Source organism: Lampetra planeri, chromosome 46 (assembly GCF_965212315.1).
Source record: "Lampetra planeri chromosome 46, kcLamPlan1.2.h2, whole genome shotgun sequence".
Lineage (NCBI taxonomy): Eukaryota > Metazoa > Chordata > Hyperoartia > Petromyzontiformes > Petromyzontidae > Lampetra > Lampetra planeri.
This window is the reverse complement of record NC_136152.1, coordinates 7,066,210-7,081,549: the sequence shown is the minus strand read 5'-3', so window position 1 is coordinate 7,081,549 and position 15,340 is coordinate 7,066,210. Positions and strand designations below refer to the sequence as shown.

General features: G+C 47.4%; 1 protein-coding gene across 5 annotated transcripts in view; it reads right to left on the bottom strand.

Moving 5' to 3' along the window:
- Positions 1 to 15,340, bottom strand: part of LOC144733367 (phospholipid-transporting ATPase ABCA1-like) — a 77,782-nt gene that overhangs the window by 7,469 nt on the left and 54,973 nt on the right. For all 5 annotated transcript variants that reach the window (XM_078615245.1, XM_078615246.1, XM_078615248.1 and 2 more), the window contains 15 exons: positions 15,038 to 15,227; positions 13,485 to 13,579; positions 12,707 to 12,739; positions 12,374 to 12,476; positions 11,209 to 11,283; positions 10,439 to 10,608; positions 9,239 to 9,416; positions 8,410 to 8,525; positions 7,388 to 7,535; positions 6,195 to 6,318; positions 5,099 to 5,228; positions 4,855 to 4,975; positions 2,547 to 2,609; positions 1,328 to 1,434; positions 145 to 286 (listed from right to left, as the gene is read on the bottom strand). In XM_078615245.1, the coding sequence (XP_078471371.1) occupies positions 145 to 286; positions 1,328 to 1,434; positions 2,547 to 2,609; positions 4,855 to 4,975; positions 5,099 to 5,228; positions 6,195 to 6,318; positions 7,388 to 7,535; positions 8,410 to 8,525; positions 9,239 to 9,416; positions 10,439 to 10,608; positions 11,209 to 11,283; positions 12,374 to 12,476; positions 12,707 to 12,739; positions 13,485 to 13,579; positions 15,038 to 15,227 (1,795 nt within the window). The remainder of the gene's footprint in view (positions 1 to 144; positions 287 to 1,327; positions 1,435 to 2,546; positions 2,610 to 4,854; positions 4,976 to 5,098; positions 5,229 to 6,194; positions 6,319 to 7,387; positions 7,536 to 8,409; positions 8,526 to 9,238; positions 9,417 to 10,438; positions 10,609 to 11,208; positions 11,284 to 12,373; positions 12,477 to 12,706; positions 12,740 to 13,484; positions 13,580 to 15,037; positions 15,228 to 15,340) is intronic.

Below are 15,340 nucleotides of genomic sequence, written 5' to 3'. Positions count from 1 at the left end.
CCCAATGGCCCGGCAAGGGGGCGGCACTGAAAAGGGGTAGCACTACCCAGAGTGGCATGGCAAGGTGGGCGGCACTTAAAGGAGATGGCATAGAATGGGGGCGGCACTGTAGGGAAACACCGAGGGTCGCCACTCGGCACCTACCCTGGACACCTCCTTCTCGGGGACCCCGCGCAGGCGTGCGTAGAACTCCAGGTGCTCCCGTCCCGTGATGAGGTCATTGATGGCGTCGAACTGCGGGCAGTAGCCCATGTTCTGGTGCACCTCCCGCTTGTGGGTCAGGATGCTGGCACATGAAAGAAAACAAGCGGACGATCAGAGGAGACAGTGGGAATTGTCGTGGTGGTCGTTCATTAATAAATACGCAACTTAAGTGGTGGGTTCCGTCAATTTGATGCCCACGACTAAATTACCTTGGAATTCGCCTGACATTGTCACATCTTGGAAGCGAAGCAGCGTTGAGCCTGGAAAATGCTTGGAGGGGTGGCCACCGTGCCTACCAGGTGGCCTAAGTTGTGGGGCTAAGCTGTGGGCAGCATGGGTCAGTGCTGCGGAATGCACTGTTGTTCCAAACACCAAGTCCTCGCTTCACGCGTCGCGGCGTTCGCACGACAGTGCATTTTCACCATAACCCGGTTCTTCCATTAGGGCACACTTTTTGCACAACACGGAATGCACGGTTTTAGAGTGGTTGACGACGAACTACTTTCTTGAGCTATGCGCCTCAGCGGATGATACAGTTTGCGGAATGATACAGTACCGTGTATGTATGTATGCATGTACATTGAACTTCTTTTGCACCGTACGTAGCCAATCGTGCTAATCGGAGGTGTAGGGAAGGACAACAATCTAAACACAGCACGCGGTGGCATAACCTCATTTCAAATCTTTGTCCCGCCATGGAATGACTGCGGGCTAGTTTTACTGTGCAAATGTGATTCAGTAAGTAGTAATTCCTCGCTTAATGCGGTTTTTGCTTAAACGCGGCACTTGCCAGGAATGTGTCTACTACAGCATTAAACGAGGGGCTTACTGTACGTCTATGTGCCTACGCCAGTGTTTCCTGCCTTCACCAACCCGCACAGATCAGTGCAATTAATGTTATTATCACATAACCCTTACAACCTGAAAGGCCCTCATCCATCAGTGGATTGGCAAAAGGGGCTGTACAGGTACCCATGTAACATGCCCGTTGACAATCCAACCATGATTCGCCTGACCTATGACCGCTCTGATGTATTAATGCACGTTGAACTTCTTTCGCACCGTACGCAGCCAACCGTGCTCAACGGAGGTGCGTAATGGAGCCGCAATTGGCTCGTCTCACCTGTATCGGTTAAGAAGTGCGTCCCCACTCGTGATGTCCGTGTCTCCTGTCAGCATCTTGAATGTCGTGGTTTTTCCAGCCCCATTCACTCCCAGCAGGCCAAAACACTGCAACAAAAATCAAACACCGTTTCTCTTTGCTCTTCTGCCAGATGGCAGAGGTATCTCTGGCTCGAACTCTCTCCATCCTTCTGTCTCATCCTTAGCTTCTTCATTTCACCGTATGGACTACTTTCCTAAAAGTCATTAAGCAGAACCTCTCTCTCTCTTGGCGTCTTTCCCAGCAGCCTTCACTCCCAGAACTTCCTTCATCGACCTCTCTCTGAATCGTTCTAATGACAGACTTCTCTCCTCCTGAACCTGCTCTAGAATTTCTCTTCCTCACCATCCAACTGAGTGTTTCCATTCAACCCCAAGGACAAAGAGAAAGTTTCCCATATAGCCTTAAAATTATTTTAGGGCAAGTAATGTTAGCGAGCAACACCTATGAAGACCATCATGGCACACGAGGGGATGGGTGGCCAGCACCACGCCCGTCAGCCAGTGTCTCCTCAGTGGTGATATTTTTACACACTGCACCGGGTACTCATTTGAGGCTGAGCCGACCTAGGGGAGGCTCAGGACCAGTTCAGATAATCGTCATGTGTGTCGACCGTGAGCGCGAATCAAACCTGGATCACCGAGTTCATAGCGCAGTGTGCTAAACTGTTACACTACCGCTCCTCATTCGACCCCACACACACTCATACTTGTCAAGGCTTGCCCTGAATATGGTACGGAATGTCCAACCAGGTTGAGAGTTGTTCCCATTTTTTTATTTTTTACATATGCCTGTTGTGACCGAGCATCAACTTACGAACTAATCTGATGCTTTAATTGTTTCCACCCTGCTGTAGAAGGCAGGAATTGGGAAAGTTTTTCCCCTATTGACAGTCAAATAGATATTTCAAATACCCTCAGCCGGTCACCACTCAACAGACATACTTCAGTCATGTCTGTCACTGTAAGAGGTGCTAACAGTTACAGAAGTGGTACCCCAATTAGTGTGGCTGAGATGACTGCAGAAGGATGAATAATCGCTTGCTGGCTGTTTCATAGTGTTAAGCCTCGTTTTGGCTGCAGGGCCATATGGCATAAATCTGTGGGAAGCAGCGTCTGGAACCACGGTCCATAGGAACCCCCGGGCATGGTACGAGGATTTAAACGAAACCCTCTCTCACCTCTCCCGGAGGAATCCCAACGCAGATGCGATCCACCGCTGGCTTCTTTTTGCCATTGTAAACCTGCAGCGAGAAAACAAAAGTCGGGATGAGCCAATCGGGTGACGTCAGCTCGCGTGCCAGGCTCCGGCAGGTCACTCCGGGCTTTTACGGGCAGCGGGAGCTGCCACGTGCTGTTGTCAGGGTGTACTGCGTGCTGTTGTCAGGGTGTACTGTGTGCTGTTGTCAGGTTGTACTGTGTGCTGTTGTCAGGTTGTACTGTGTGCTGTTATCAGGTTATACTGCGTGCTGTTGTCAGGGTGTACTGTGTGCTGTTGTCAGGGTGTACTGCGTGCTGTTGTCAGGGTGTACTGTGTGCTGTTGTCAGGGTGTACTGTGTGCTGTTGTCAGGTTGTACTATGTGCTGTTGTCAGGTTGTACTGTGTGCTGTTATCAGGTTATACTGCGTGCTGTTGTCAGGGTGTACTGTGTGCTGTTGTCAGGGTGTACTGTGTGCTGTTGTCAGGGTGTACTGTGTGCTGTTGTCAGGGTGTACTGCGTGCTGTTGTCAGGGTGTACTGCGTGCTGTTGTCAGGGTGTACTGTGTTCTGTTGTCAGGGTGTACTGTGTGCTGTTGTCAGGGTTTACTGCATGCTGTTGTCAGGGTGTACTGTGTGCTGTTGTCAGGGTGTACTGTGTTCTGTTGTCAGGGTGTACTGTGTGGTGTTGTCAGGGTGTACTGTGTGCTGTTGTCAGGGTGTACTGCGTGCTGTTGTCAGGGTGTACTGTGTGCTGTTGTCAGGGTGTACTGTGTGCTGTTGTCAGGTTGTACTGCGTGTTGTTGTCAGGGTGTACTGCGTGCTGTTGTCAGGGTGTAGAGTGTGCTGTTGTCAGGTTGTACTGCGTGCTGTTGTCAGGTTGTACTGCGTGCTGTTGTCAGGGTGTACTGTGTGCTGTTGTCAGGGTGTACTGTGTGCTGTTGCTGGTTATACTGTGTGCTGTTGTCAGGGTGTACTGTGTGCTGTTGTCAGGGTGTACTGCGTGCTGTTGTCAGGGTGTACTGTGTGCTGTTGTCAGGGTGTACTGTGTGCTGTTGTCAGGGTGTACTGCGTGCTGTTGTCAGGGTGTACTGCGTGCTGTTGTCAGGGTGTACTGTGTGCTGTTGCTGGTTATACTGTGTGCTGTTGTCAGGGTGTACTGTGTGCTGTTGTCAGGGTGTACTGTGTGCTGTTGTCAGGGTGTACTGCGTGCTGTTGTCAGGGTGTACTGTGTGCTGTTGTCAGGGTGTACTGTGTGCTGTTGCTGGTTATACTGTGTGCTGTTGTCAGGGTGTACTGTGTGCTGTTGTCAGGGTGTACTGTGTGCTGTTGTCAGGGTGTACTGTGTGCTGTTGTCAGGGTGTACTGTGTTCTGTTGTCAGGGTGTACTGTGTGCTGTTGTCAGGGTGTACTGTGTGCTGTTGTCAGGGTGTACTGTGTGCTGTTGTCAGGGTGTACTGTGTGCTGTTGTCAGGGTGTACTGTGTGCTGTTGTCAGGGTGTACTGTGTGCTGTTGTCAGGGTGTACGGTGTGCTGTTGTCAGGGTGTACTGTGTGCTGTTGTCAGGGTGTACTGCGTGCTGTTGTCAGGGTGTACTGCGTGCTGTTGTCAGGGTGTACTGTGTGCTGTTGTCAGGGTGTACTGTGTGCTGTTGTCAGGGTGTACTGTGTTCTGTTGTCAGGGTGTACTGTGTGCTGTTGTCAGGGTGTACTGTGTGCTGTTGTCAGGGTGTACTGTGTGCTGTTGTCAGGGTGTACTGTGTTCTGTTGTCAGGGTGTACTGTGTGCTGTTGTCAGGGTGTACTGTGTGCTGTTGTCAGGGTGTACTGTGTGCTGTTGTCAGGGTGTACTGTGTGCTGTTGTCAGGGTGTACTGTGTGCTGTTGTCAGGGTGTACTGTGTGCTGTTGTCAGGGTGTACTGTGTGCTGTTGTCAGGGTGTACTGTGTGCTGTTGTCAGGGTGTACTGTGTGCTGTTGTCAGGGTGTACTGTGTGCTGTTGTGGTTGCGTGGATTTCTCCGGGTCACTCTGGTTTTTCATTCCACATTTAGAATCAGCGTCGACGCGTTAAGAGTATTTGGCTGCTATAAATTTCCATGCGATAAGCCACTTTGTTGAGCCATCATTTTTGGACACATCGCTTCATAAAAATAGCTTCGTAACACTCGGGCCTTACCTGGTAAGGTTTAAAGTTTGATAGTTTAGTTTACAGTTTTGCAGCACAACCATAAAGAAAGCATCCGACAGCCATACGGCACAACCCTTAAAAGCGTGCGTCACACCCTGCAGGCACCTTGGTGAGGTTTCTGATGACAAGCGTATCGCTCCCTCCCTCGTCGTTGGTCAGCCGCGTCCTCTCGCGTGCCACATCCTCGTCCTCCTCGGAAACTGGCTGCAGCTTCCCACGGTGCGACCTGCGAGACAGTCGGGGGTCCATCCGCCCGTCCGTCAATTGGTCGTTCGGTCGATCGGTCAAGCGACATTGCGTGGGGTGCGTGATATTTTGTATGGGCCAGGGCTGCGGTGCAGCAACTCACCGAGGTTTGCAGAAAAAGCGGTACTGCACCAGCAGGTTGATTATAAAGAAGCCCATGCCCTCCACGGCCATGGCAAACAAGTTCTTGCCGACCATGTCCCAGCTGAACGGGTCCACAAAGCGATTCTCTCCTGCGGTGACGCGCGGGGGCGACAGCGTGCAAGAAACTGTCAAGGATTTGCAAATGCCTCGGCAAACACGGCGCGCCTTGCGTCTTCACATCCCATCTCAACAATCGCAATGCCAAGCTGTAGTTTTCGCCTAGGAGACTCCCTGATGGCAGCTGTGCCCAAAGTGGCACACCGCACCACCGATTAGCAAAGTTGGCTACGTACAGTGTGAAAGAAGTTCAACATACATAGGTACAAGGTGAATGCTGCACTGACCCGCAAGTGGCTATTAGTCTGCCGGTGAACCAGTCCCAGGCCTCCTCTAGCCTCAAACGAGTAATTGGTGCTTTGTGTAAACACTTAGGGAAGCAAAGGTGGCCAGGCGTGATGTTGTGTGCCGTGCCAGCCTTCATAGGTGCTCGCTAACAGCACTTTCCCCAACAGTATTTTAAAGGCTATGCAGGGGAACGTTGCCCTTTGGTGGGACAAAGTGCACCTTGTGATTTCTGAATGTCCTGTGGTGTTCATTGACAAAAAACTAAGTAAATGGGTGACATTCGACCACCGAGTTGGGGAGTTGCTTCTATTTTACCAGGCAAGAGCCCACGGTTGAGACAGGACTTCTTTGGCAGTGAGGATGACGATGAATAAGGTGAAACTAAACGGTAAAGACACTGCTGCTCATGCACAGGGAATAACTCCACCCACCACCTTCTGAATTAGCTACATTTGCAAACTATAACTTTGTTCTCTTGTTCACAATTTTTTGTCCCAATTTATGCTCCGACTGTCCTAACAGTATTATGCGACGGGCTGAAGAAATTTCCGTTTAAAACTCTGCGGCTAGCCGTCCATCGCCCTCTGACACAGAATGACCAGAAGATTACGTCGCAATAATAGGCCTGAAGTCACTTCAATAGCCTTCTTCTTTACCCACACAAGGGCCACACCTAATTTTCACGTTTTCGTTTTCAACAACTGTCTTACCGAATCGCTGAAATGCGTCCGACATGGCCTGGTTCTTCACCATGTCCATGAGGCCACGGCCAAGGCAAAAGTGCGGGAAGATGAGGAAGATCTGCTTGAGAACGGAGTTGATCCTCTTGAGGTTCTGTTGCAACAGGGGGAGTTGAGACAACTTTGTCAGGCCGGCCAAGCTCACATCAAATGAATAAACGGGAGAGAAAGATTGGACTTTGCAAAATCATTGACGGGAGAATTAAATACGCGATTTATCTAAGAAAACACACAAAAGGAACTTAGAGTTGACGGGCGATTTAAATAACTTGGAGCTTAGAAGAGAAAGATTTTAAAGGAAAAAGGAGAAGTTTAATGTGATTAACAATCATTGACAATGTGGTGTTGGCTGTCATTTTTTAAAATTCCTAAAATCTAACTTTTAAAGTGTTTTAATTGAATAGTGCCTGGTTGAAACTTAAATTGTAGACTCAAGGTACTGAACAATAGCGGGACAGACATGTGAAGGATTGTACATTGTAAGGGCCCTCAGCATGTATGTGGCTTATGATTGCAATTAATATTACTGATCTGTCTGTTGATGAAAATTTCGTATGGCCAATCAAGAGCAACTATTAGAGATGCATTTCTAAGTTATAGAGCCAATCAATTGCTTTGTCTTTGAGAGTTAGTGAATTGCAGATTCACCGCTTTCATATTTATATTTGGGGCAGTGCGAAGTTACGGCTAAGGTTTGGTGTTCGTAGCCACAGTTACTGCCAGGAGAGTCTTTCATCTTTCAATTGTGCAATGGGTGTCAGCATCTGTCTGTACATTGTGTTTACATGGCCTTCCGGATCATGGTAGATCACATAAAAAATGCTAATGTTATAAAAAAAATGTGTATATAAGTTTGCTGTATGTTGAACTTCTTTTGCACCGTACATAGCCATTTGTGCTAATCGGAGGTACGGGGGAAGGACAACAAACTAAACACAAAAAGCAGTTCGAAAAAAATTAGTTTTCAATCGAGATTTAAAAGTGCATAGCTTCAGTGACGGTACAATGCCAACCAGTGACCGTACAATGCCAACCGTGCAATGTCATGTTCACCGCCTCATAACGCACCAGCGGAATACAAACAAAATGGAGGACAAAGACGATAGCCTACAATGGCGACTGGCTTACGCCGTTCACGTTCTCCATCTTTTACAGGGACTCGCCTGGTCATCTTCGAAGAGCTCGAGGATGAAGGTGGCGATGCTGCCGTTGATGCCGATGAAGAGGTTGAGGCAGGTGAGCACCACGTACGCCGTGCTGGGCACGCGGAAGATGAACGACGCCGGGTACATGAGCGGGGTGATCGACCACCTGCAGCGAACGAGGGGGGGAGGGGGAAACACGGACGAAGCGCCGCACGGTCAGCCTAACCGCAGCCTCGGCAACCCGGCAGGGCATCGTCAGCCCAGGATTCGCCTACCAAACCCAAGCTAGGCAAGGTAAGTCCAGGTTGGGCCAAGCAAGCCCAAGTTAGGCTCAGTGATGCAAGGTTTAATGCTAGTCAACCCAGGTTAGCAGCTAAGTCAGCTCATTAGGCATAGTCAACCAATTTAGTGCCATTCTAAACAATTCAAACACTAAACTTTTAAATTTTATAGGGGTGAGCAGCTACAACATGGGACCTTTCTTGCCAGTATCAAAGTATACGAATAGGTTTTACCCTATTTGCCAAAAAAACAGGTGTTAAGATGTTTAAACACCAAACAGAAACCTTTTGCAAGGAATTATGTCTGCATTAACCACACATGTGGTGAACATGCAAACAAAAACATGTCCTTGTCCTGTACGTCACAAAGTGCTCACCAAAAGTGATTCACAAAACCTTGCTGACCTTGTCAAGGAACATAAACCATGATCACGTGAACTCCGGTCATCTTCACAGCAGCGGCTTTTGGCTAACCATCGAAAAAAGATAGTCACAGCATCGCGCGCTTTCAGGTGCGCTTCTGTGGCCGTTTGAAACGCTCTTCCATCCGATATTAGGAAGCCGCTGATGCTATGCAATTATAAATCTAGATTGAAAACGAATTTATTCAGAACTGCTTTTTGCGTTTGGCTTGTTATCCTCCCGCACCTCCAATTAGTGAGGTTGGCTCGGTACGGTGCGAAAAAAGTTCAACACGCATACAGTACATACAAATTGTATTTGGTAAGTGACGGGGTTGGACTCAAGGAGGGCACGCACCCATAAAGCAGCAGCAGGGTGATGAGCACGGGCAGGTTGGCAGCGGATGTGTACGACTGTTGCTGGAAGCACAGGAATATCAGCACCACGAGCGTCGCCGGCACTGTGTAGTTCAGCTACGGAGAGGAAGAGACACCCGACAGATCAATCGATTAGTTGATTTTAATCTTTGTTGTTTTAAACATTCAGTCGTAAGCTGTCAACCACCTTGAGTGAAGGCGTTCTATAAATATATACATACAAGGGTGACCCCCGCGGAGGATCTTGCTGAAAACATTTTCAAGTTACAGCAACGAATACATCATAACGTTGCACACACTGAGGAGTGGTAACAATCGAGGGAGCCAATAACATTCGAGTCTTGCACCATTCTAGTAACACTGACAGCAGGGAACACGGAAATATTACAGCAACTTGCGCGCGGTTTGTTAACCGCACGTGCAAGAGAAGTTCCACTTATGAGTACCCCCCCTTTCACTGGAATGAACTTCCCTTGTACATTGAGAAGTGCCGGCCTTAACATCCTTCCATTCCTCTCTTAAATCCTCAATTCTTCTCTATTGCCCATTCCCTTCCTCTTCCTTCTCCTCGCCCCTTCACTCCTTCCCATCCCTCTCCTATCCTTTCGTGATCCCCTAAGCACCCCTCTATCGCTGTCATGCATTCCTCGACCCTTGTAGCACGCCCCTGTCATCTAAATCATTTCATTTTGTGTCACCATTTTGCTACCTATGTTAAAGTGCCTTGAGTGAAGGTGCTCTATAAATGTGAAAAAAGTAGATTAGACAGGATTATGAGTGCCCCCCCAACTCCACCACCCCCCACTCACCATATCCCAGGCGAAGTTGGAGATCCAGTAGATGGTCGGGTTCACTCCGCTCACGAACTGCAGGTGCTTGGCCTTGCTCACGCGCTCCTGGATGAGGAAGAGCACGAAGCTCGCCGGCACGAAGGACATGGCGAAGATCACGCAGATGGATACCAGCACGTCCACCGAGGTCGTCAGCCTGGAAGCAGGTAAAAAAGTGGCGCACGTACAGGCAACACTGTGAGCTCCGGGGGACCGTTCAGACGGAACAGCTCTTGAGTCAGGTGGCTCAGGGCGGGATAATGCTGTTTTTAAGTACCAAACATTCACCTCTGCGATCCTGAATTCGAATCCGTGTTTTATGTATGTTGTTGGAAGGTCAACAAACTAAACACAAAAAGCAGTTCTAAAGAAATGAGTTTTCAATCAACATTTAAACGTGTACAGCTCCAGTGGCTTCCTAATATCGGAAGGAAGAGCATTGCAGACGGCCGCGGAAGCGCGTCTGAAAGGGCGCGATGCAATGACTGTCTTTGTTCAATGGTTATTTAAAAGCTGCTGCTGTGAGGATTACCGGAGGTTGCGTGATGGTTTATACTCGTTGACAAGACCGTCCTTGTGCCATTCACCTTTTGGCGTTGTTCTCTGGTCTAACACCGGTGGTGAGACAAGACCAGAAAGGAGTCTCTGGTGCAGGCCAATCAGTTTTAAGGACAATGCATACATTGTCAAAGCATGCTTATTTTCACGTTTTTACACAAGTGTGCGTGGTTAATGTAGACTTGATGCCTTGTAACAGATGTCTATTTAGTGGTTTAAAATCTTAACACCTGTATTATTGCCTTTTCTACGTTCTCAAGTGTTAGTGAGTTGATGAGTTCCGGCTGGTTACCAATGACCTACAACCCCCCCACAATATTTCCATTTGGTTGTTCACTTAACTTAGCTTATTCCGGTGGGGGGGGGGGGTCAGGTCGGAAGAAGGAGGTGGAGCAGCATGGGACGGATGCAGGAAGGGAGGTGTACGCAGTCCATCATCGGTATAATGAGCAGGTCAGGGTCGTTAAGATATATTCCTTCCATTTTTCTCGTTTCGCTCACAGGTCCCCCGGCCCCACAAGCCAGCTTATGAAGTGCCATCGCTGCATTCGTTGCCCGCTCGCCCCTCCACCCCAACCCCGGTGCACAAAAAGCGTAATTTACGGCGACGGAGCTACGTACAGCATGACCTCCGACAGCTGCTCCTTGGTGAGGTTCAGCGGGTGGTTGTAGGCCGTGATACCGTAGTCTGAGGGGTCGGTGCCCGCTGGCAGGCTCGAGCGCAGCACCGCGTTGTTGGCCATGTTCATGAAGGCCACGATGGCGTGCCAGCCCTTGTTGTTGAACCAAACCTGAGAGATCGCACAAACACGGTGCAAACAACAGGAGGTAAATACGTTTTTTTTTACTGCCACACACAATATAGGGGGTCAGTGCAATTTGCAGAATTCTTTGCGAGGTGACATTACGTACCATAAGTGACAAACTGTACACGTGACTCTGTTTCCCCTCGGACTCGAGTGATTGAGATTTTTATTATAATATAAAAAATGCAGATGATACTAAGAATGACTGAACTGACATTTGGTCTTTTGGTGAAAAGGTTGTGGAACGGACACATTAATTAACCCACAAAAAGAAGCAATTTGAAACTAAATTAAACACTTATTATTGTCCAACATGGTACGAATAACTCAAATGGAGTGGATCAAAAAAGCAGAGCAGTCTCAAGTAGTATGGCTTCCGATTTATTGTATTCTCATTTGTTGTGCATATTGGCTACACTTCTTGTTTTTGCTGTGGTCTGCATTCATTCCTTGCTGAGGAATAAAACCAAACTGACCATGATCAAGAGGAGCTCAGCGACATCTTGTTTTCATTTTAAAATGGCCGCCATCAAATCCAGGTCTGCCGTTTGAGACTACGTTGGACCGTATCCATGGTGAACTGACCTTGATAGTTTCCTTTGGCCCAAGGAAGGACACCATGTCTTTGACGCCACTGTACAGTACATCAACAGCCTTGTTCTGAAAACATTAACAACATAGCACACACTTTGTTAACAAACAAACAAAGACAAAGATCCCCATATAACCTTAACAGACTGTTGGGGCAAGTGCTGTTAGCAAGACACCTATGAAGGCCGGCACGGCACACGAGAGAGTGGGTGGCCAACACCACGCCCAGCCGTCTTTGTCTCCCTAGTGGTGATATTTACACACCACACGAGGTACTCATTTGAGGCTGAGGGAATCGAACTCGGGTCGCCAGATTCGTAGCGCAGCATGCTAACTGCTGCTCATAAACAAATACATATGTACGCATGCAAAAATACATGTGCCTATGACGCAGCCACCTGAAACATGCCCCATCCCGTCAGGTCTCTAATAAGGTTAAAGCCTAGAGAGTGTGTAGATGAATGACTATAAATGCGTAAAAATTGTATTGATAGGCTGCAAACGGCTACATTGTGGTGACGTGCGGTAAAATGAACCCACGAAACTCGGTCATCGTGTGGCGGAGGCTCTCATCCAGCAGCGGATGGACAACTGGGCTCTACGTGCCACAGTGGTGAGACGTTAACTACCTCGCTTGGTACACAGGAGGTTGTGGGTTCGATCCCAACCATGATGCCTGTATATTTGGAGATGGCATGTTCTCCCCGTGGTCACGTAGATTTTTTTTCTGGGTCCTCCGATTATTTCCACCACATCTAAAAACGTGCCTTTATAGTATTTGGCTGCAATATATTTCCACATGATAAGCCACTTCGGTGAGCACTCATTTGTGGCCAGGTCGCTTCTGAAAAAGAGCTATATGGGCTCAGTGGGCCTTACCTGGTAAAATAATATTTTTTTAAGTTTAGTTTTATATATGAACTGTATCTATAACCAGGTGACAAGTAATTGAGACAGAGGCCTCTTGTGCAAAGACGATGTGCAAGTATGTATTTGTCTCTTGCCATTATCTGCCTTTACCAGGAGGGGTGACTCAAAATGTATATCTATGATAATTGACTTGCAATCGCGGTTGATGTCACCATAATTATATTTCCTATCATGCCTACCCACTAATGTCAGACCTGAATAAAATGTGTCTTCTTATGATTATTATTACCTCAATGTGGAAGACCCTCTTGACATTCGTGAAGACGATGTCCATGTCTTTGGGGGAGGCAGAATTGGATAATTTCTTCTTGCCAACAGACAGGCCCCCATATCTGAGGGGAAAAACAATACAAAATATAAAACAGACTAAACAATAAACATGAAGTGTTAACACAGAAATGGCAAGTCATAAACCTATCAAGTGGTGATTTAGTATATGATTTTATAAATCATGTTTGTACTTTATTATTTCACAGTGGTCATTTAAAGAATAATATTCGTACATATATCAGTGCACATTTAATTGTTTTAGGTTTGTGTGAGCAGGCATTATGTAACATACCTGATTTCATTCACCCAGTACTTGTGCTTCAGACTGTAAATGTGCATAAAATATATATATTTTAATAGAAATAAATAAAACAGTCACAAATAACATATTCCTAAAATGCATTTCACTTATCCATAACTGCCTCTCGTCGAGTCTCCAAATTTATGAATAGGGATGCTGACTGGAATGTTTGGCCGTTTCCTCACTGTTTGAACATGTGGGAAGAAACTGAAATACCCGGACACAACCCAGGAATGTGAGGGGACACACACATATATTAAAATATTCCGTCCAGAAATCTGTTCACTTTGCTGCTATCTACTGTCCACCTCTTAACAAAATGTAACCTGAAACAAAACATGAATGTGGATGAATGATAATAATATTGATGATCCTTCGACCATTGCCATCCCATTGCGAGGTTTCTTCTGTGATGAGATGTTGAATTAAAACCGAGAATTCTGGTGAACAAAAAAAAACGTTTCGTCTACTCCACCGTGGACGTTCGAAGATCCCGGTGACGTTATTTAAAAAAGAGTCGGCCATATGTGTCGTTGTCACGGTCCAAATACATACATGATATACATACATTTTAGAAAAATCACATACAAATGACTAAATTGGTAAATAACGCAATAACATTGCCCTCTGATGACACGCTATTCCCACCTGTGAAACGTAGTGCCTTTGTGATAGTCTCGTGCTATAGCAAAGGCATTAATACCAAATGTACTAACTATTATAATTATTAGAATTAAGACTGAGTACAGAGGACACAAACGTGCGGCACCTCTTGCGGATGGCCTGTGGGTACGTCTTGACGAGGTAGTCGGAGATGTTTCGCCCAGACAAGTCCTCCAGGGTGTCCGTGGTGTTTTGCACTCTCTGCAACAAACAAGGTGGAGGTTGAACAACAACACAACAACAGCAGATAACAGCACAACAGGAGACAGGTGAAGTGTTTCAGACGCAACAACATGGCTGGGATTTGTACGATGTCCATAGATGCAGCCGCATCTCAAGACCAACAATAATTAAGTGGTCATGTTAAACACGCGAGATGGGGCTTTGATTTCCATGCAAATGCCTTTAGGCAGGCGCGGTTCATCCACTAGGGGCGTTGGGGCGTCGCCCCACCAAGCAGCTGGAGATGAGAAATTATTTTTCTAATAAAAATACTTTTCTAGAAATTGTTTGATTGTGTTAAATTTACTTAAATATAATGATTATTTTAACGTGAATTGTCTAATGAATATAACATTTTAAGATGTTCACATTAGAAACCGCTGCAACACAGTCTGATTTGTGCCTCGTGGAGGTCTCAGGGTGGCTGTGAAGGTGTCCGAGTGAGAGATTTCCCTTCATTCATTGTGATTAGCTTTGCATTTTAGCCACGCCCTTTGAGACCCATTCTGGGCGGTGAAAAAGGCGCCCATGGCTGTAATTACTATGTCACAACGCGAGGTTGCACTGTGAAAATATAGCAGGTCACGGCCTACACACTCTAGAAGGCAGTGTCAAAGGGTATAAGAATAGGTTTTACTCTTTCTGGCACTAGAACAGGTGTTAAGATGTTAAAACACCAAACTGAAACCTTTTGTAAGGAATCATGGCAAGGGAGGTCCCATGAAGTGTGAAAGGGGTTGTGTAGTGTGCACTTGAGGGTCATGGGGCCAGCATTTGAGTGATTTTTTGTTTTGTTTCGTATTGTTTATAAATGCCTACCGTTGGTAGATAAGACAGTTATATCACTTTCACGGGAAGGCCAATAACATGACGAGGTTTTTCTTTATTAGAACGCCATATTTTCAGGGGTCACTCACAACAGCCCCACCTAGTGGAAATGTCACGAGCCGCCACTGCTTTTAGGCATCGGCGCAACCGATTTTCTGAACGTTTTGAGAAAATTTAAGAAAAAGCACCTCCACAGAGGTAAATCTAAATATATATTTACAATTTAACGAAGTGGCTCATCATGTGGAAATGTATAGCGGCTAAATACTCTAAACGCGTAATGTTGATTCTAAATGTGGAGGGAAAAACCGGAGGATCTGGAGAAAAATCCACACGACGACCGGCAGAGACAGAGACATGCAAACCCCAAATATATATAAGAAGTCAGGGGTCGGGATCAAACCCACGCACTCCAGTATACCAGGCGAGGTGGTTAACATCTCACCATCGTGGCGCCCCAATTCAACACAAGTGGCTAATCATCCTAATTCAGAACCTGTTTATCACCTTCATGCTTCTGGAATAATTTCAACACATGTGCTCCACACTGCCAATGCAGAGGTCGGGCTCAAACCCACGAACTCCCGCGTACCGGGCGCGGTTAGGTACCTGCATGGGGGGCGGCCCCCCAGCCCCTTCGGGGCAGTCGGGCAGGATGACTCGGCGCCCCTCTCCGCTGCATCGGCACTCCGGCGATGGCTCCTCCATGCTCCAGTTCCGCGACTGCAAGGTCTGGGCCATGGCCGGAGACATCGGTGGCTGGACCCACTCGGATTTCGTCTCCACGCAGGCGGCGTTCCTACGGCGTACACAGCACATGTGAAGTTGGAACACCGTTGACATGTCGGCCGGTGGAGGAGCAACCCGGTTCCTGCCTCGTTGTTTAGGTAGCTGGTTAGGCTGGTTGACGAT